This window comes from Phalacrocorax aristotelis, chromosome 6, assembly GCF_949628215.1.
Source record: "Phalacrocorax aristotelis chromosome 6, bGulAri2.1, whole genome shotgun sequence".
Taxonomy (NCBI): Eukaryota; Metazoa; Chordata; class Aves; order Suliformes; family Phalacrocoracidae; genus Phalacrocorax; species Phalacrocorax aristotelis.
Window position 1 is genome coordinate 2637060 of NC_134281.1, and position 21171 is coordinate 2658230.

Consider the following 21171-nt stretch of genomic DNA (forward strand, 5'->3'; position numbering starts at 1 on the left):
TTGGCTCTTGAATGTATAAACACACCTGGCTTTTTCCAGCATTGACTCATGGCTCGCATACATCTACAGCTGAAATTCATATAGAACTTAGCATTCAAACAGATTCTTTAGAAATTTTTTTCCTGTTTGCATACTGATTGATTAGGAAAGAAACATCTGCTGCCTTGCAATTCTGTTTCCATTCTGGTGGGTGTTTTATGTGCAACTAAGGATAAAATCTTGTACCTTATGAATGGAAGCAAGGCCCGTTTTAAGAGCAACATTTCTAAAGACGAAGCGTTGAGTAGCTAGCAGAGCGTAAAGTTGGGTGAAAGCGAAGAAGAGGAAAACTCGCAAGCTTTCCCATGTCGGAGCAGGTGAGTACTGGTTTGGTTGCAGTCAGGTACGTCGGCGTAGGAGGAGGAGGAGAGCAAGCAAGGCTGAGCTTTCTGTTCCAGACTCTGGTCACTCACCGTAGTTGGTACCAGGGAAAGTTCTGCTTTACTCCTTTCGCTCCTGAAGCTCCACCTCAGTGCCCAGAACCGGTGCACCGTGACCTGCGTATGCTGCCTTAACTAGGGCAGGGGGAAAGGACCCTGTGTCCACCTGCCCCCGTTCAGAGACAAACAGCATCCCTGGTCCTGGGCGAGAACACGGATCTGGCAGTTCTTAGCGTGTCGCAGCCGCTCCTGTTCCCGTTCATCCCTTTCTCAGCCTGACAGCTACTTCAGCTCGGGCTGCTTGTTCCTAGGGTGGCCTCTCGGGACAGCGCTCCGGAAGGCGTCTTGCCTAGCAAGAAGTGCCAACACAGGGAAGCAGAAACAGCAGCTAGGCTGAATCTGGAGAATAAGAACAGTTTTGATGCCGTGTATGTGTGGAACTTAAGTCACAGAGCTCAGGTCTATTGCACCTAGATATGTTCCAGAGTTTTTGGTTTGGTTTTATCTGTAAGTTAGCATAAGGCAACCTGCATTATTTGTTTAAACATAGATCTCTTAAAGGCTCTGTGTCGTCACTGGAAAAGTCTCAGAGCTTTTTACATGTAAGGTGACTGGCTTTTGTAGGTGAAAGGCATGAAACGCCTAATTTATATGGGAGTTGCTGTGGTAATAATGGAAAGAACCTCCAGGAGTCTTCATTCAAACTGTAGCTTTCAGCTAATCCCTTCCCTGCCACTGGTGCTAGTTAACTTCATCTTATTTTGTTTTATAAAGAAAGAGATTTCTCTGCCTGTGTCAGCCTTCCCAACTTGTCCAAGTTGCACGAAATCCAGCTAGGTAAGTCATGTGTGTTGCTGAACTACAGCTGCTGTGGTATGATGCTTGGGGAAGATTCCTTTTTGTGAAGTATTGTAGCGGGGCACCTTCACTAGAACGACTTACTTAAATGAGATGCTTCTGTGTTCATAATGTCGATGCAGCAGTGCTTCGGTGTTGAATTAAGGTCATGGTGAGGAAGGAGTGTCGTGTGACTTTTGCTCTCTGTTAAGTAAACTCGTAGCCACTGAAGTTTAGGGTTTTGAATTCACCACAAACACTTTTGCAGATGCTTCAGGAAGTTTTTTAAAATTAGGTGTTAACAGTGGTGCCTTTAGATTTTTCTCTGGTTGGAAACTAATGGTCAGAATCTAGTGTCTGAGGCAGAGCACTTCAAAGTGAATTCCAAAGGGTTTTCTGATTAAATGGATAAGGAAACTGAATCTCATAATGTGAAAAGGTGTCCCAAAATAGCCAGGCTGCAGTATCTTCTGAGACATTAAAAATGATTAGCACCATATCTCTCAGAGCCAATCTCTTAAGCCTCTCCAGAGTACAAGTCAGCGTAACCTATATATAGGACGTGTTCTTTCTGCCTAAAAGACCAGAATTCTTCTAGAGGGTCAGAGCTTAGTGAAAGTTTTTTAACATATTTAGTTTAACACCTGAAATGTTCAAAGCAGTTTTCTGCTACAGGAGAGATTTGGGGTATGCTGTGGGCTGGTTACAAGGAATGGGTGGAATTTTGCACACAGATTCTTCCTCCCTCCCCCATAACTGATGGGTTTGCATTCACAAATAATTACCAAGAGCAAAAATAAACTGGGACACCTGAAAGTGCTTTGTAAGTTGTTTGCTTCTTTTGAAGAGATTAGATTTAAATGATGCTCTAACAGTGGAACAAACAATGTCCTTCCTCTTCTCTGCCAGGTATAGGACCTGTGCAGGTACGTATTGCAGCCAAATAAACAAACTTGGAAGATTTTTGTGCACCTCACGAAGTGCATAGAACGCAGAGCTTGGTACTGCGTCCTTGGGGCGATAAGCTATGAGGTGCCAGGAACACCGGACATGATCAGCAATAGTGGGGGTTTGGGGGTGCAGCCAGAACTTTCAAGTTAGTGGCACTGAAAGGCATCACAAATGCCTTACGGATGTAAGTGTCAAGAGCAGAGGGTTAGTGTGACTGGGGATCTGTTTGTACAGACCTTTAAGAATTTAATTAGACACTTCTACAACTAAAAGTCTCTTCAACTATTCTAGTCCAGACACTTTTGTATAGCAGCAGAGGATTGTTCAAAACATAAGGAGCAGGTAGCTTTTATTTTGAATTCTACTTCTCATCAGCTTATGTAGTGAGCTGCAAATGTGTCTGTTCATTTTCAACTTAAGCAAATGAAAGTCTCCCTGTTTTACGAGCGTACAGGGTCAGTGGAGATCGCTGTGCTGTACTTAGACTGGCTGTGAAAGCAAATAAACAATATTATATTTGGAGGGGTTTTAAGTAATAAATCGTATGTAGTGAATGATCTCACTTGTCACCTGGAACACAGTGAACGGTCGCTCGATTTCGAGTGATATAATGGGCTTGTTACTCTCCCAGGAAAAAAATGGGAAGCACCCAAGGCAGTCACATCCGCTAAGTGCAGCAGGACAGTCCAGTGGAAGTCTCGTATATCAGGAATCCCGAACAAACCAGAATAAGCCAGATCTAAAATAGCTCTGCGGAAAACTTGTATGCATGGAAATGGAAATAACTTTGAAATTTTCTGACTTTCAAGTGGAATAGCGTGTCTCAGTTGTGACCTGTTCTTCCAGCTTCCCCTCGCCTCCCAGCGTAGTCCTTGTCTATAGTCTGTCTTCACTGACCACTGGAAGCCTTTATAAGGAGAGCTCTGTCGTGCATTCAGATTTAGGGTGCCGGGCTGTTCCCTACCGTGGCTGTTTTCCAGTACACGTTGTGCATTCTGGGGGTACTTTATGACGGGATTCGTTACTTGAGTGAGTGCCAGGAGACCGAGGAGCTAGCTGTCTTGCTGCTCTTCTCCTTTTGCTTGTGCTTGAACACATCTTGGAGTTGCACAGAATGGGGCCACGCAGCAGCGCAGAGACAGTCTTGCAGCATCTCTTAATCGTGTAGGTGAAGTGGGTTTTGTGTGGTCAAACTCAGTTTGGAGGGAATTATAAAATCCACTTGAGAAAACATATAACTGATACTTCAACTCCTCCAGTATCAGCATGGGTGAAAAGCCAGAGCGCTGCTGTTGTCAGAAATAAGTGCTTCTGGGCTCTTTTTTTTCTCAAGAGTGGAAAATAAATACATGGTTGAAGACAAACTCACAAAAACTGTTTCTTTAGTACGTCTTGCAGCTACGGTTTGGTGCACAAGGGAAAGGCTAGGAAGCACCAGGGTTGGGTTTTTGTTTGTTTGTTTGAAAAATACAAATGATCACTTGGCAGACGGCAGCCAAGTGTGTGCGAGACACTCAAACCACAACCCCTTTATGGGGCCGTTTTATGTGTGGTGACTTCTGGCTCGGGGTGTTTTGTATACGGAGCATGGTTTCTTATAACCGGCAGTTCTCTGTCTGAAAACTGATTTAGCTCAAAACAGAGTGGCCGTGTAGCTGACTGTGCATAGAGAATTATCACAGAGTCCCAGAATCCCAGGCTGGAAGGGACCTCGGGGATCATCTAGTCCAACCTTTCTGGGAAGAGCACAGCCTAGACAAGACGGCCCAGCACCCCGTCCAGATGACCCTTAAAGGTGTCCAATGTGGCCGAGCCAACCCCTTCCCTGGGGAGGTTATTCCAGTGGTGACTGTCCTCACTGTGAAAAATGTCCCCCTCGTGTCCAATCGGAATCTCCCCAAGAGCAACTTGTGTCCATCCCCCTTGTCCTCTCCATGGGACTCCGTGTAAAAAGGGAGTCTCCGTCTTCTGTGTAGCTGCCCCTTAAGTACTGGTACGTGGTGATGAGATCCCCTCTGAGCCTCCTTTTCTCAAGGCTGAAATTGTGATACGAAAGCATTTGTTTGATGCAATGAAAGAAATACAACTTTCTTACTCATTCTTCTCTCTTTTTTTTTTTTTTAAAAAGCTCAATGATATATTTTAATAACTCTCTAATCCTGTTTACAAGCTTTGGTAATTGAATGCGCTAGCACATGTAATTATACAATCAGACTATGTCTGTTACAACGTTATACTACAGAATAGACTTGCTAATATACAGGTAAATTCTGTTCTTTAAATCTGGGATCAAAGTCTGGACAGCTCTGGCTCGTTACGTGTGGGCAGCACACGTCCTTCCACTTCAGTACCAGGTGGTGCGCTTCTCCCGATAATAGCGTAGAACAACATTGTCTGATGGAACAAAGACTCGCTTGTTTTAATCAAATGCGACCTTAATTGCCGTGCTCTGATTAGTTTTTATTATGGGCAAGCACAGTCAAAGCAGGTTTTCTTTATCTATGAGGAAGATACAAGCGTAAGCAAATACTAACATTGCAGGCTTCCTCCTTTTTTTAGTTATAAGAAATACACGATATCGAGCTGTAACGTTGTATGGCCAAAGGTAGATAATGTTTGTACACTCTTGCTGTACCAAGTGTGTTAAACGCATGCGTTATTCTAGAAAAGCTACTGACTGGGGCATCTTGGCTGTAGAGGCTGGCACACCTGCTGCCTGTGTCGTTCTGTCGGAGACAAAGCAGTGGACTTCGGGGTTTGGTTGGGGTCTTTTCCAACACTCTCTAAGCAGCCAGTGCTCAGGCAGGAATGAGTTGACGTTTCTAAGTCTGCTAGGGCTGCTGATGCTCTTTGTAAAACAAGAGGAAGGTGAAGCAAGTGATGGGGGTAGGAGAAAGACCGCCTGGAGAAAAGGGCACGTACAGAACTCCTGTGTACGGCGCCAGAAGCAGGGTGTCTCTGGTGAGGACCTCTAGCTTTTACCACCTTTTGAGAAATTGAATTTCTTGTTCCAGCTTGTCTATAGGGACTTGGCTTCTCCCATTCCCAGCTCCAAACTGAGATGAAGGGTCTCTCTTTTGGATAACGGAGGTAGTTGATGCTACGGGCAGACCAAGGAGCTGCAGCACCCTTCTACCTACCTGGACAAAATCATTCAACTTCATATGCAAAGAAAATAGAGTCCAGCTGGCTCCTTCCTGCATGTGACAGGTTTGAGGTTTCTTCAGCAAGGTAGAGAACGGAATCCAACATAAAACATTGGGCAGTACAGGGGAAGGACAGCTGTGTGCGGAGCTTTAGCACAGTGGCTGAGCTGTGAACTTACTGGGAGCTGTAGTAAAGGGCTCCTGGAGTAAAGGGGTGCAAATATGGCCCTTGGCTGCTGCGGGGACTGGGGGACTGTGAAATCCTCAGTCTCTAGCACTAAGTGGGGGGCTTGCTCAGGATGCAAAAGCAAACCATGAGGGAGAGGAAATGCAATGCTTGATTCCAACACCACCTGAATTCAGTGAACTGAATTCACTGTGCCCTAACTTTGAGTATCTGTGGCTCTATTTTAACCTCTCTCAATTTGAGTGCGGTCACGAGCTGAGATGGGTATTGATCTGGTTGGTCTCTTGCATAGAGTTACTTCACACTTGATGTCGTTCGTATGTAAGTAGGTGGATACAACTTCAGGGGAATCTGGTTATCCCAGCTTCCTTTTATCTTTTACTTTTGTAAACTGCAGAGCAAGACAGGGAAATATCAACAGCAAGAGAATTAGACGTAGCCCGTAGGACAGTTGTCAACCAGGCAGTGATTTGTTTCTCCAACTAATGTCTAGTGATTTTCTGCTTTTGCGAGAACTTTGGCAGTTGTTTTACGATAAACTCTTTACCTTCAGTGATTTGAAAGAATTATCGATCAAAAGGATAACACTTTGTAATGGGCTAGATTATTGGAGAATTCTATATCAGATATTCGCAGGCAGTTCAGCGTTTCAGTGCCGTAATCCTGCTTCAGAGGCTGGGGGGGTTCAATTTAACTTGGGGTTTTGTGACCAAATAATCTTGGATGCTCAGTTTTTCCCTGGCAGAAGACATTTGTAATTAATAAAAAGAGCTTATGCAATTACAGCTTTCTGTGGTTCACATGCTCTTCAGTCTATGTTATCCCTGTATAATTGCTGAAACATGCAAGAGTCTTACGGTTGGACAATAAACCTAATCCTAAATTGGCATGTTCCTCTTCATTTATAAAAGTTACTTTGGAGCTAATAGCAGTGATTACTGCTCTGTATTTGCATTACAATTTTTAATGGGAAATCCTGCTCAACAGCTCCATTGTTCTCTGTTTTGTCTTGTTCTCACGTAGCTTTTTTTAGGTCAGTTTTATTCTGGCTGGCTCTACCCTGGCTTCGCTGAAAATGAGATTAACAGGCCGTTTGAGCTGATTGTGCTTGTCTTAAGAGTGGGGCTTGGTATATCTACATGCAAGTTTTGTGAAGACATTTTCCAGAGACCTTGGAAATGGAGCAAGCCTGTCCCACAGAAGAGCACCCTGGCTCAGAAACAAGCGGACGCTCCCTGTGGGCGTGGGTTTCCTTGAGCGTTTGTAGGGTATTAAATGCAGTAGTAGGCCAATTCTTTTTTTTTTTTTTTTTTTGCGCCTATCTCATCTAAAATTTTGCAATAAATGTGAAATTGCTGAGGTTTCAGTATGGTAAACTTGCAATTTGGAAACTCTCACAGCAGTCAGTAGCTTCTCTAGTACCAGCATAAACTTTCAGGGGTTTCTTACAGTCCCCAAGGCTTATATTGAGCGTTACAAATGCTTGTCTCGTGTTGATTCTTCTAGAACTTGACCTCTGGTAGTGCAGGAGCTGGGTGGGAGACAACTACATCCCTTGATGCGGGGTAGGAGTGTGGTGACGAGGTGTAACCAAACCGCTCAGGTCAGTGGATGCTGAGGAGAGCTGGGGAGGTGCCATTCCTGCTGAAACCCCTCTTCAGGAACCTCCTTCCTGAAGGGAAATTATTCCTGGATCCAGCAGCCATTAGAGAAGTGACATTTTTCTTTGGTGACTGCACTTACATTGGTCAAGGTGTTGTTTTGCAGAAGGCTTTGCAGAAAGCACCGCACCCTCCAGATGCATCCAGGATAAACGGCTGCCTGCTGGGCCGGAGGAGATGAAACAATTGGCAGAATTTCTTTTTCAGCAGTTACTGTTTTTAACCAATTATGGTACACTTTTGGGGTACTATTTGGTATCGTTTACATACTCTGTAGCAATTAAGTCTTTTTTTTTTTTCCTAATGGCTAAAAACTGAGCTGATGACTTTCTTGTAATCCATATTTCTTGATAAAAGTAGTGGCCTTAGCAGCAACTGCAGGGATATGGAGAACATGGTGGCGCTTTTTTTTCTTCCTACAAAATCTTCCGATAAGGTTTTGACTAGAAATACAGGCTCGATTTATACACCCTACCAACAAGTGATGAAACAGCTTGTACCTTGAGTTAATGGAAACGTTTTTTTATTGGAGGTTTGTACATGGTAAGAAAATGTTTTTGTTGCACACCAATGCAACATGCACAGAAATAGAAATACACGCACCTCTTCCTACTCTGAGCAGCTTCTTAGTGGCAGTACTAACTTCCAGGCTAGGCTTGCCCCTTAACTAATAAACCACAGTTTATTCTCTTGATCTTGGTTGTCACTTCTATAAGACAGGTGTTCTTGTGGTTCTTTCCTCAAAGTAGTTTCTCGATGCACGCAGAGCACAGAAAGCCTGTAGGAATGCGTGGTACCAACAGCGGAAACAAGAAGTACAGCAGTCGTCTCTAAGCGTTAGATGAGTGCAGTGGTGACTTTCCCAGCTAAAAGGAATGAATTGGGAAAATTGCTCACCTGTGTAATAAATATGCATCAAAGCAGGTAAGAGCGTGTTATCAAGGAAGCCCAGCTTTTTGCTTGAACTATCAGGGCAGCCTTCGGAGTTGAAATTGAAAAAGAAGAGTGAAATAACCTCGTTAAAGCAATTGTAGGGCCAATTTCATAAGCACTTCAAATAAATCACACACAGCGCGCTGCAAATGTACACGCAATTACAAAATTGTTGCTCCTAAGTGCAGTGCTTTCTGCAGCCCTCTTTAGCTGTCGTGATCCCACATAATAACTAGTACGCAGTGACGGGGGATGACACAGAATGCCTCGCCCTGCAGTCACTTGCTTGTGCTTCAGACTTGATTTTGGGACTGGGAAGAGAATAAGCACCAAACGCTGGGCATCGCAGCCCCTCGTCGCACCTGGCCACCGAGCAGCGTAACTGCACGTGGAGGAGTGGAAGATCTCTCTGTTCCTTCTGGAGGCGCGTGGGTTTGTGTATGTTTGTTTCACAGCAGCGGGGCTGATGAGAAGCACAGATTTCATTTCCTGATCTCTCATTAGGAGAAGTCTGCAGCTAAAGAAGCGTACCTGTTTTCAAAGATCAGTAGTCTCTCCTGATGGCCACTGTGCTTTTTACAGCGTGTTATCAGGCATTTTACAGAAACTCAAATGTTAAATATTTGCAGCGGGGCGGGGGGGAGGGAGAGAACAATAACTTTCACCTGTCAAAGTCTTTTACAACATAATTATTTCAAGCTTTCTGATTCAGACAGAAGCAGCTGAAATTTATTTACTTTTAATATTTATGGCGGCTCCTTATCCATCTCCCTATTCTTACACCTTTTTACCTCTACCCTGTAATTGGCCACTGTTCTTCTGTGAACACTAACCAGTGTCCTCTCCTCCACAGAAAGGGCCCCCATCAGGGACAGACAGGGTGAAGAAGGGTGGATCCTATATGTGCCATAAGGTAATGTAAAAAGGCCTGTGGTATTTTCCTATCGATCTTCCCTCTTAAAGTACCTGACTTGACAATGAAATGGTCTTCTGACAGTTTCCTGGCAGCCTGGATGCTTGTTAAGGGGTTTAATGCAATTTAAGGAAGAGATACCTAATGGTCTTAAGGAATTATTTTAGTTAGCTTGGAATTAAAACAAACTGCTTTAGCCGGTATGATTTTTTTTTTTTTTTTAGATGTAGAAGTTAAAATTGATGCGTGCCTCAAAGGCTATTTGCGTTGCCGTGCTTGAGTGATGCTTGTAAGAGTAGGAAGCACGGATGTGACTTTAGTTTTAGAATGACTCTCCATCCAGAAGAGATATCAGGTGTTTGCAGAAAGATTGCTGGGAGGTGAATGTTTCAGCTTCGTTGATAGCAGACTTGAAGTTCTTCCTGAAAAGTCTGGTTACCACCACAATGCTGTTGCCGTTCATGGCACAAATCATGTTTTAAACTCTGTTTGTGCCGCGCTGGAAAAAAATGCTCATTGGAGATCTTCTTTTTCATTAAAGTTGCCCTGTTCTTTTTCCCTCTCAAAGCCTGAAGCTGGCAAGTCATTCTCATAATTAGATTAAATTTTCTACAGTGAGATCCCATTTTATACACTGATTACCTTCTTAGGTGAAATCAATGTCAGATGTTAATTAGCAGTGTTGATTAAATTAACACTGGAATAGACTCTTCTTCAGTGATGAATAATGTGACCCATTTTAACGGCTTGTGAAGTTTCTAGTCTGTCCTAGTCTTTTTTTCTTGTAGGTGATAAAACTAGGCTGCGTATCAAGACAAAAAACCCCACTGAGAACTATTAGTACAAGGGCTCTTTGTTAGGTGCCTCAAAATCTGTTCAGACTGCTCTGTGCTACCGAGTTGACAAAGGCTGAAGTTTGCGCCTTTTTACACGTAGGCTTAGCAGTTACTTTTATTTTCAGAATAGATCAGCTTTTAAATCCTCCTGTGTACTGCTGAGGTTTAGGGTACACCTCTGCAGCATGAGGCAGCAGCAGCATGCGCTGTTTTTGAGGGCACCAGCTGCCCCCCAGCTCTGTGCTGCTCCCAAAGAGCTGGGGAAGGTGTTTGCATCTCCTTCGGTGGAGATGAACATCCGTGACCTGCTGTCTCTCGGGGATGGGATGGTGTGGTTCACAGGGCTGGTCCCTTGAGGACAGTCTAAGTTGTAACCACCCTCCTGGTCACACAAACTGAACTGGTTAGTAGCTGTGCCTAAAGTCCTGAAGGCATCTGGGTTTAAAGGAGAAAAACTACCCTTTCCTCCCTGCTTTCCTCTGCCACATCCCCCTCCACCCCCCCCAAAAAAAAAGGGGGAAAAAACAAGAGGAAAAAAATGTGTTTGCTTTTGAACCCAGCTGTTCCAGAACTCTGGTTCAGCACCTGACTGCATGCAGCTGCGCAGCCTGAACGAAAATGGTGTGTTTTTTTGTCAGAGGCCGGGAGCCTGTAACAGGAGGATGGGAACAAAAAGCCTGAACCAGATCTTTTGCAGTAACAGCAAAATGGGGCAGAGCTTGGATGAATTGTACTGGAGTTGCTACTTAAACGCACAGCCCGCTACCCCAGCGCTCTAGTAGCGCAATGACCAGCGTGACTGTCCTTCCACGCTGCGATGGGTAACCGCCTCTGGGCAGTCTAACGTCATGTAGCAAGCCGCTTAAACTGGTTATTCTGCCGTTTGGAAACCACCGTTACTAATAGCAGATAATTGAGAATCTGCAGCACCGTGAGTAGCACAGGTTCTCCTTTTTTCAAGGAGTGTAAGTATATTAACGTGCACTGCGACATGGCCAAACCTGCACGGCCAGGCAGCGCGCGAAACATGTTACAGACAAGTGTCTATGCCCTGCTGTAAAGACCTTGTCCTGCCTAGATTCATTGTGTGTAACAGCCTTTCTCGAAATAACTTGTACAAAGCACCCCGCAGCAGTCCTCTTCTGCATCTTCTAAGGCGACAGTTTTGATCTAATTGGTCTGTCACAGAATTATCAAATCTCACGAGCACAAGACAAACAACACTGGGAATGAAAGCGCAGAGGTATTTCCCACCGCCACACATCAGTGGCATCAAGCGGCTGTATCTGATGCGTGTGAGGATAAGTCCTGTGAAAGGCTCTTGTGCTCCTTTCTCACTTAAACAAATGAAACGGCAATGACGGTTGCTCCTTTCGGTTTTCTGAGGCAGCTGCTGAGTGACTGCAGCCCATTCTGGAAGAGGACAGTGTTCAAAGGTGTCTACTAGGAATATCTGAAATGCAACTGAATCACTTTATCAACGCCTTTATTTTAAATGTAAACGTTTTTATAGTCACCAGTCCAGATTGTATCTTGATTTTTATATATATCCCTAAAATGCTAGCCGCAGGAATACCGGGGAGAAGTTTGCCTCTCGTCATTCCCTTCTCGTTGCATTTCATTCAGTGAAATGTTTTTTGGCAGGTGCCAGTACCTGTCCATTTCCAGTCGTCCCTTAGAATACCGACCAACAGATCGAGGCACCGAGATGCTTTCTGTTCCTGAGAAGCAGAACGCTTCTTTGGGGAGCAGGGTCTATTACTAGTCGACACCCGTGTTAAGGACACCTTGCCATTCGAACTGCCGGTTGTGTCAGCTGCAGCTGGGCTCTGTACACAGTGGGATTTCCCTGTGGGATTTCCCGTATTCCTAACACAGCAGTTCTGGTCTGTATCAGTTCACTGATCTTTCCAACAGCGTGTGAAATGTTTTGCTGCATTAATCTAACAAACCCTTGCCTAAGGAAACACAAGCTGTCGTGTGCTCTGAAGTCCTCTCTCTCCCCCCCTCCCCCCCACCCCTTACTCTCCAGTCCTACTGCTACAGGTATCGCTGTGTGGCCCGTAGTCAAAACACTCCCGACAGCTCTGCCTCAAACCTGGGATTCCGCTGCGCAGCAGACACCTTGCCGGAGCTGCCGTGACCACGCGGGCCGTCCCACTGAGACGTGGAGGGCGGCACTTCACCCAACGAAGAGGTGCTGTGTGGAGTGTCACTTGCTGATGACACGGACTAGAAACTTCTAGTGCTAAATCTTCTTCCTGGAGGGAAAAATATCCAGCACTACTGACCGTCGCTTGAAGAACCTTCCTGTATTTATCTTTGCGGGTGCTGGCCTGGACTTTTATCCTGACCAAACTTTTCATCGGTGAATTCTGTTGGGTTTAGCAAGAGTATTCTGGAGGTAACTAGCTCAAAACTGAGCAGAAACATGCTGATTGTGTTTAAAAATGTTAATTAATATCTCCTTTAGAGAGGATCTTTATTAAATAGTTTTATTTATGTATAGTTTGAATTTCTACACTAAAATGCAATAAACAAGGACTTTATAAATTTCTAGACAGCTTTAAAAGAAATTGAAAGCAGTTAAGAAATTCTAGACAGCTTTAAAAGAAAATTTAAGGAGTTAAGGAGAGGTGAGAACTGGAAGACAGACAGCTGTCGACACGGGCCGCTACCGCAGCCCTTGTATTACATTCCTGTTGCAGTGAAAATCGGGTCCAGAAATGTGTTTTTTTCTGGCAAGATACTTGCTCCTCTTTAGTGCCTTCTGCAGCTGAGGGATGATAATCCTCAGGGTGGTGATGATTAGAAATGATGTACATATTTGAATAAAATTTCAAGCATTTATTTATTCTGAAGACCTTTACTCATGGAAAACCACGGGTCATTTCCTTTTAATTTCCCTTGGACATGGTGCAGGCTTATTTTGGGGACTTGCAACTTGCAAAAATGGCATCACTAGAAACTGAAGCTAACGGATGATTCCACTTGAATAAAAGATCATTAAAGTGAAAAGATGGCAGATGTAACTGTGAGCCCTAAGGCCTAATAAGGTAACTTTTGAAACTGTTGTTAAAGAAGGAAAAAAAAAAGAAAAAAAATCCCACTTAAATGGAGAGGAATTTTAGCAAGGAGGAAGGGAAATGGGAATCACGAGAGCTACCTCATTTTGGGATCTGCCAGGCCTTTCACAAAGCGGTTTGCACCGTCACTGGCTCCAGGAGACGGTAGCTGGTACTATTTCTGTGCCAGGCGCTTGCGTGCACCAGGCGGAGGCTGCACAACACTGCCCGTGCAGCGAGCCCCGCGCCATGGCGGCTGTCCTTCCCAGCGTGCTGCGGGCAGCTGTGGGGCTCCCCTCTAACAGGCCTCTGGACGGCCTGTGTGCAAGACAGGGATCGAACTTGGCCATCTTGTCGGCTGCTTTGAGACCCAACAGTGAAAAATGTGGATTAAGAAAAATCTTTGCGTTGATGCCAGTCTTTCCCAGCATTGTCTTTTCTGTAGTAAGTTGGGTTTGGGTTTAATAAATACAACCTGGGGTTAATAGAAGTCTGTCGCTTGCCAACCCCTTCTCCGCTTGGTGTTTCGTGTCAAAAGGAGGGCACTGGAAAACATTTGAGGAGCCCTTTGGCAAACACCAGCCTCCAGCTGGGGGGCAGGTAATTCCTGCAAGCAGAAAAAATACGATACCAGAATATACCACTCTGACTCGGCCCTCACATGAGCATGATAAAAGCTGTGGTAAATATTTTGTGTAGTAAAGACCTTACCAGCATTAAATGTTCAATTAAAATCTATTTTACTAAGAGTGACAGGGAAAGATTATACTTTATCTTTCTGCCACAAGAAGAAATATACTTTATAGAAGATGTTGCTTAGAGCTGGTTTTGGTTTTTATTCTGGGGAAAAAAAAATCCTCGATAAAAATGCACACACCATTCCATACATTGGAAAATTCTTATGACTTTATTGAAATAAAGAGCTTCCTGATGCCACACCATCAGGTGCCACTCAACACTCGCTGTGCTGTGGGCGGCATGCGGAGGAGTCTTGCTGGTGCTCTGCAGAGATGGTGGAATGTGTCCCATTCATGCTGCTTTTGTTTGGATAATGGTTATTGTATTTTATTACAAGACCTTTCATTAAAGATCCTTGAATTAACCTGATCAGATTTCAATGGGAAAGTAAACCTCTAAGGTTGAGTGAGTATTAAATACTGAAACTGATGATCACTACCGCACTTTGACAGGGGAAAGGAGGGAGGATTACACAGAGCTCGTAGCCTTTTGAGCTGTTTGATTGAGCTCTGATCTGTTTGATTGGATTCTTTGTGAAAGAGCACGCTGAACTGTGAAGCGGTAAACTGGGACTCGGAAGCTGAAAGGAACGCGAATAAAGAAGTGAACAGAAATGCAGCAGGTAGAAACAAGGGTCTGTTTTCTTTTTTTAGTCCCTTCTAAGAGGATTATTTGCTTTTTAGTAGGATTTTGCTCCACACCCCCATGCAGCTGTAGTGCTAAGGCATAGCGGAGTATAAAGCACACGCTATATGGAGAAAGGCCGTTAACAATTGCCATGATGGTTTAGAACTCGATGACAACCTATTATTTCATGTTCTTGCAAGGTCTTTAATGTGGCTGGCTGTTTGCAACAGCACACCACTCCCTTGCTGTTCCACGCCGCGGAAGTTTGTTCTAACCGGGTAATTGATACTCAAGTTTGCTTGCTAGAGGCAGCATCAGCTGGCTGGGAGTGAAAAGGTAGGATTGCACAGGGACAGAAGGCTGGGCTGTGTTCTCTGGTTTAAGGCTGGTGATGCAAGGACTAGATACTGCTAACAGTGTTTGGGGTTTGTGTCTTGGGGTTTTGTTTTTTTAAATCTACGCTTCCTTAACTACTTAAAATTGTGCCGAGTGCGTATTCATAACAGGAAGCTAGCAAGTAGTGCTGTCATCTTGAAAACCCATCTAATCTTGAGGAATAGGAATACAGATGGTGTAAAACTAGTCCTGAAACTTTTTCCAGGAGGAAAGAGGAAGCAGATTGGATCATCCACTCCCAGCGCCCCCCGGCCTGCAGGCTGAAAGTGGCTGGCGCACTGCCCTTTGGGGGAAGAAAACCAGATAAGCCTCTAACTAGGACAAGAGACCTTGCAACCTAAGCTGCACTCTGGTATCTAGTGCAGTGTGCATTCCGAGTTACGGGATCTGCAGAACTCTTCTGTAGAAGCAGGCACCCTTAAGCAGCCAGGAAATGAAGTTAATGGCCACTCAGCTTGTAAATGACTTTTAACAAGCAGCTGACATCCTTTGGAAGCTTTCTGTATTGACAGAAGTGGCACAATGATTAACCCCAAGAAAAATCACATGGTCATCTTTATCTTAAAGTAAAGCCACAGCCATATATAAATCTCAACAGCAGCTCTTCCTAAGGGAAGCATGAAGGTACACAAACTGGGAGAAGCTAACACTGAAGTTTACCTAGGAAGTATAGGTAAACACATGTAAGACTTTGTTTAGCAAATAGCAAAATAACAGCAGCAAAACATCCTTTATCCCATGTCAGTATCAGGTTAATTTTTCCAGTCCAAAACAAAGTTGTCTTTTTTATTAGGAAAAAGAAAAAAAAACGTTGCTGATGGCAGCAGAACAGCAGATTCCCCCCCCTTCCCCGAGAGGCGCTACCTGGTGTACGTTATGTCAAAGGTTATGGATATAGTTACAGATTGAACTGTACAGAGCAAATAACCCAGGGGTTTGTGCCACTGCTGGGGCTGTAAGAAGCAGCACTGTAGTTTATCTGCCTTGTATATCAAAGTTGGGGGAATTTCAAAACAAGCCTGTTTGAAGCTTCCTTAATTTGATCGTTCTAGAAAGGAAGTGAAGTAATGTGCAGTTGTAGAATGCACCCCATCTGATAAGCTCCCTCGTGCATCCCTGCTGCAAGGAGACGCTCAGTAAAGCAGTAAAGCTTGCTAGATCTGTACAAGAATGATGGAAAGAGGCAATGATCATCTCCCTTGGCTGGGAAAGGACAGGCCTTGCTTAACACTGTTCGGCTCCATAGGAATAGTGAAAACAAATCAGTTAGTAGCTGAAAGGAATGCTCACATATCTGCCAGCTGCTCAACAACATAAAACACAAACTTGCTGTTGTTCAGATGCGCTTTTCTATTTCCTACTTTAATACATTTCAGAAGTCAGAATAGCTGCATTGTACTGCTTTAGACTGCGGAGTCTGAATTTGCTTCCTAAGTGTGTAATAATAGTGCTGGAAAGTTAACATGGATGTGCTGCTTGCTATTATTACAGAAATCTTATCAGATGAGCCTCGAGATAGATGGTATTTAGGCAGATGGATGAGTGTACCCTGTAATACTGCAGCATTTGCACGGAAGCTAAATGGTAACGAAACTGAACGAGTTACTTAAAACCAGATTTTGGCATGCAGCTAGATGTGACTGGAGATGGAAAATGGGGGGACAAAGCATTCAGGCTAATCTTTCTGGGCAAGTTTTTTCCATCAATATTAAGTAGTTATTTTTGTTTTATGTGTTTAGCAAGTAACTTTAAAAAAAATTTTAATGGAATTTAAGAAACCTAATGCCCTTCTTGCAAATGTCACCATTCCTTGGTCTCATTCTCTTGTGTAATTTTCAGTGATATTTCTTGTTATTACACGTCCTTTCTGTGTACCAATGTGCAAATTCATTCTGAAAGGTACAGATTGAGAGAGGTGCTTTACCGTACAGCAAGATGTCAGAGGAAATCAAGAAAAAAACCACCAGGCCTGACTTAGTAACTAATTCTGGGACATCTTGAAGCTGCAGTGCTCCCTTGTACCATATCATCCACCTTGAAAACAGTCGCTAGGATGTTGCATGAAGATATCCTCCAAATCTTGTCTTCTAGCTGTTACTCAAAACCACACGTGCTTCCTTGGTGGAATACACAATCAGAATTTTATTTAACTCCAATTTAGCTACTAGAGAAAATGGTATTTGTTAGGTATTTTTCAGGGTCTGAAAAGCTACGGAGAGCTCCCTGAGCAAGTGTCCGGTGAGGAAAAGAGGGAGCTGTCCCATGGTAAGAAGGAAGCACATTTGCGGGAACCACAGTAGCAAGGTTTTCTCAATCTGTTATCTTCCTCTAAAGATTTTTGTTCTGTATTAGTTATTGGTAAATTATGGAATCTTCCAGAATAATCATATGAAAGTTCCTCCCCAGCAGAAATATCAGTAGCTGCAAAAAGCGCCAGTTTAGGCACCATTGAGTCAACTCGAACTGGTACCATAAACAAATTTGGTTCACAAGAATGGTTCAGGAACCTGCCTACGTTACCAATGTATGTAGGGTCAACAAATGTCTCCATTATCTGACCACTGTGGAGGTGCTCCCTCACCGCTATAATATAGTTTGAATCCTTTGATGTCTGGGCCTGAATTCTTCTATGAGCCTCATCAAAGCCTAAAACTTCACCAGCATATTCACAAACAAATCTTCCTTTAGCTATGAATTCCAGAGTGCGAAGACCCCACCCTTTCTTCTCGGTCTTGAACACCTCAAGTCTGAACTGCAAACCCCTCTGAACAACCCTGTTGTGACAGGATTCACCACACTGGCACATGGCGTTGCATTCAAACACGGGCCTGGCGTACTCCTCTTTGTCTGTAGGCTGGAGGCACAAGCCGTTGTAATTTTCACCACGGCAAAGACATGAGCACACGTGAACCACACAGGAGCTGGTAAGACACGAACATCCTGGAAAAGTGATTTCAGCAGGGTCAATGTCTCCGTCTGTTCCAGCCACGTTGTCTGGGCTATACTGCAAAGAGAGCAACAGACAAATCTTGTCACGTTCAACGCTTCTTTCCACAGAGGCTATGGAATTCTTAAGAGGTCTGTGTCTGGCAACGACTGATCTCTGAACGTGGGGAACTGAAATCATGAACGCTTCTTTTTCCTGGAAACTTCTTCCAATGACAAGTCTAACTTTTGGAAAACATTTTAAAGAATGCAAATAAGATATTTCATATAGAGTGAAAAAGAATCAAGTCTGTTAGTGGCTGAATTGCTCAAAACAGTGTGCTAGCCAGAAAAAATCCTTTTTAGCAGGAAAATATGTCAGCTAATTGGATCTAATTTACTGGAGATTTTTATTTACAGAAATGGCAAAGTATCTTTAAAGTAATTTCCCTCACCTTCAAAATGCTCGATAAGCTTAGTTAGTTAGGTATGAAGATTAGCTGATATCTATTTTAAAGTTACAGGATTTCAATTGCCCACTTTTGTTAAAAATGAAGATAGTTTCAATTTATCTCTTCAAAATGGTGTATTCAAACCTGCTCCTTTTAATTCTCTTATGAAGTGATGATGGTGTTGCTCTACATATTTAGAAAAAAAGCTGAACTAACTACTGTATCGTCGGGGTAAAACACGAGAGAGCGTTTGCTTCGCCGTAAATTCCGTCCGTGGGAGCAGACGTGGTTCTGTTCAAACAACCCACGCTGAAAATCGGGTTCTCAAAATTACACTAATGCCCCCAGCAGGTGAATGATTATAGCACTATGAACTGTTGCAAACTAAAACTGACAGAAACTTTGCTGGATTTGAAAACCAAAGTATAAAGGCAGCTACATGTATTTTTTTTTACTTTCTTCTCAGCATTCCGCTTACAACGCTTTATTTAGAACCCTGGAGTACGTGCTATTATTACTAAAGATTACATTTCACGGTAGCTTAAGCCTGGTAGCTTCTGGGTGTTGGGAAACACGCCAGTTCATTCAGAAGTTTCTTTTTTTCATAAACATCAGCTTTCTCGCTCGTTTGGCTTTACTCAAAACCAGGTTAACAGTCCCTTATCTGTTCCCATCTTCTCCCATTCGCTGTGTACAAGCATTTCTATTTCTGTAAAATATCAGCACACCACATAATTTAGAAAGATTAGGGTCTGTTTGGATTATATCTTTATTCCCGCCCCCCCACCCCGAGGCTCATTAGAAGCTTCTTCGTTCTGTTTTCTAAAGATTTCCTACTATCACTGAAACAAACTCCTAGGCAGTGAGGCGTCCTTCCAGGAGAGGTTCGGCACCGACTACAAACAACGCGGAAGAGGGCACAAAGCGGGCTACGCCTGACAGAGCACGAGACAAGCCTACAGCAGCGCGCGCTATTCCCAGGTTACCGGGGGACCGGCCGCGGGGTGTAACGAGGCCCCGGCCCTGCGGCCGCGCGTCGCCCCGAGGGAGCGGGGCGGGCTCTCTGAGGGGACGGCGCCGGCAGGCGGGCTCCCTGGGGCGCCCCGGCCGCGGTGCCTCCGACCCGACGCGACCTCTTACCTGAAAGGCCGGCGGGACCTCCCCGGACGGCCATACCGGCACAGGTACCGGCTCCAGCCCGCCGCTCAGGTCCGCCCCGGCCGCCATCGCCCAGGCCCACCCCCCCCCGCGGGGATTGGCTAACCGGGCCGGAGCCGCTCTTTGATTGGGCAGAGGGAAGAGCGCGCAGGCGCTGTGTTCGCTTAGAGCGGCGGCGCGGGAGCGGGAGCCGCCATCTTGTGGTACTCCTTTCCTTAGCGAGGCCGGCCTGGACCTGGGTTGCCTGCTGCTGTGTGGCTAGGCTGGGCTGAGCTCGGCTCGGCTGAGTTGAGCTGAGCTGAACTTAGCTGGGATGAGTTGAACTGGGTGGCGTGGGGGTTCCGCCTCGCCGTGTGCCCGTAGGATGAGCCGGCCCTTTGCTGGGGGCTGGGGCGAGGAGGTGTGGCCGCCACCGTGGGTCACTGTCTGCGACAGGGCTGCCCCTCCAGAAACCGGTGCGGCTTTGTGTGATGTGAAAGTACTCAACACCAAGGAATTTTAAATGTTAATTATAAGCTACTGAGTTATTTTAATTCTTCACGTGTAAATCCTTGCTTATTTTGAAGGTATTAGAGTTTGGGGTTTATTTTTTACTTCGGGGGTTTTTTTTTGTTTGTTTATTTTAAATTCTTCCTGCCTGGTTTACACTTTTAATTGCTACTTTATGTTTTTGTTTTTTAAATAAGTGAATGTTTTGTAATGTGGATAGGAACTCTTGTGTTCAGATCTTACAAGGCATGGAAATTCTGCCAGGTGTAGCTGAGCAGCAGAGATGGCAGGCATCTCCTGTCGGGGGATGGAAAAAGGATCTGAACCTACAGGAGTCCTGAGCAGGTCCCTACTCCTCCCCTTGGCTGCTTTGCCAGGAGATAATTCTGTCAAATTAGTTTTCTGGATGAAGGGAGATGGGGACCCTAGGAACCAAGCTCTGGCTTGATCTGGAAGGCCTTGCCAGTACTACATATGATGTTCTTCTAAAGCAGTCATGACAAAATTGCCTCTGTGCAGGATGGTAAGAGAGGAGCAGTCACGACTGGCTTTGTCTCTTCTCTATGAACAGCAAAGTGAGCTGTGACTAGGAAAAAGGAGTCAGGCTTGTGTTCCCTGGATGCTGGTGGTTCCGCTGGCTCTTCTAATTGCCCCTTGGGTCAGGTGTTTTGGGTCCTAAGGTTGAGGAAGCTCTTAACTATGTTTTCACCTCCTTTTTCCCTTTGTGTGAACCATGTGTTTTCCTTCTGAAATCAATTACCACCTCCAGAAACAAGCTCCTCAGACTTAAGAGACAGAAATCACTAGAGCATGCTCTGTGCATCTTCCAACAAGGTATTATTTGCGTGTCACTTTCCATGCTGTGGATACTGACATGACTTCTCTGATCTCTCTTTCTGCAGCATTCATGAAATGGGAATAGTCTTTACCTGTTGTGTTCTCTTCCTCCTGCCTGTGAAGAGGAGCACCAGGAGAGGTACAGGTAAGATGGGACAGTGAAGTTTGTTGGTTGGACAGTTAATGGGGATAGCAGAATTGATAGGAAGATAATGAACAGGGTTGTTTAGGATTGCACTCAGTCTGTAAGAGAAGGGAAGGTGAGGTCAGTGCCTCCTAATAGCTGGGCAGTATAATTTTGAGGAAGACTTTGATCAGTTTTAAACCTTGTATCAGTGTATGCTGCTGTCAACGTAAAGGAAATGTACCTGTAGCATCAGCAATTCATAACTGGAATGGAACATGAAAATGGTGGAAGGCTTTAAATATGCACAGCCTGTCACTCTGGATTTGTCCACCTAAGCGGCAGTACAGCTTCCTGTGGATGCCTCTGAGCCCTGCCTGCCTTGGGTTCGTGCTTTCATCCTGTGAGCACTTGTCATTGTGGGGAACATGGTAGATCAGTTTTATGAGAGATGCTGAAACGGTGAATGATTGCAGA

General features: G+C 44.6%; 2 protein-coding genes across 2 annotated transcripts in view; one reads left to right on the forward strand and one right to left on the reverse strand.

Moving 5' to 3' along the window:
* The window catches only part of SUMF1 (sulfatase modifying factor 1), a 39396-nt gene extending 25341 nt beyond the window's left edge, over positions 1-14055 (forward strand). The window contains exons 8-9 of the mRNA XM_075095608.1: positions 8988-9047; positions 11916-14055. Coding sequence (XP_074951709.1) covers positions 8988-9047; positions 11916-12026 — 171 coding nt within the window. The 3' untranslated portion in view covers positions 12027-14055. The remainder of the gene's footprint in view (positions 1-8987; positions 9048-11915) is intronic.
* Positions 14056-16831: 2776 nt separating this feature from the next.
* Positions 16832-19349, reverse strand: LOC142058452 (histone-lysine N-methyltransferase SETMAR). Its single transcript, XM_075095609.1, has 2 exons — positions 19227-19349; positions 16832-17713 (listed from the first exon to the last, which is right to left on the reverse strand). The coding sequence occupies exons 1-2, from the start codon at positions 19311-19313 to the stop codon at positions 16919-16921; spliced, it is 882 nt and encodes a 293-aa protein (XP_074951710.1). The 5' UTR covers positions 19314-19349; the 3' UTR covers positions 16832-16918.
* Positions 19350-21171: the final 1822 nt, after the last annotated feature.

What these genes read in the sequence shown, in the direction of transcription:
- LOC142058452 (XM_075095609.1), bottom strand. Translation starts at nt 19,313, where the DNA reads ATGGCGGCCGGGGCGGACCTGAGCGGCGGGCTGGAGCCGGTACCTGTG. An exon ending in AGGTCCCGCCGGCCTTTCAG is followed by an intron (nt 17,714 to 19,226) that starts GTAAGAGGTCGC and finishes CTCTCTTTGCAG; the next exon opens with TATAGCCCAGACAACGTGGC.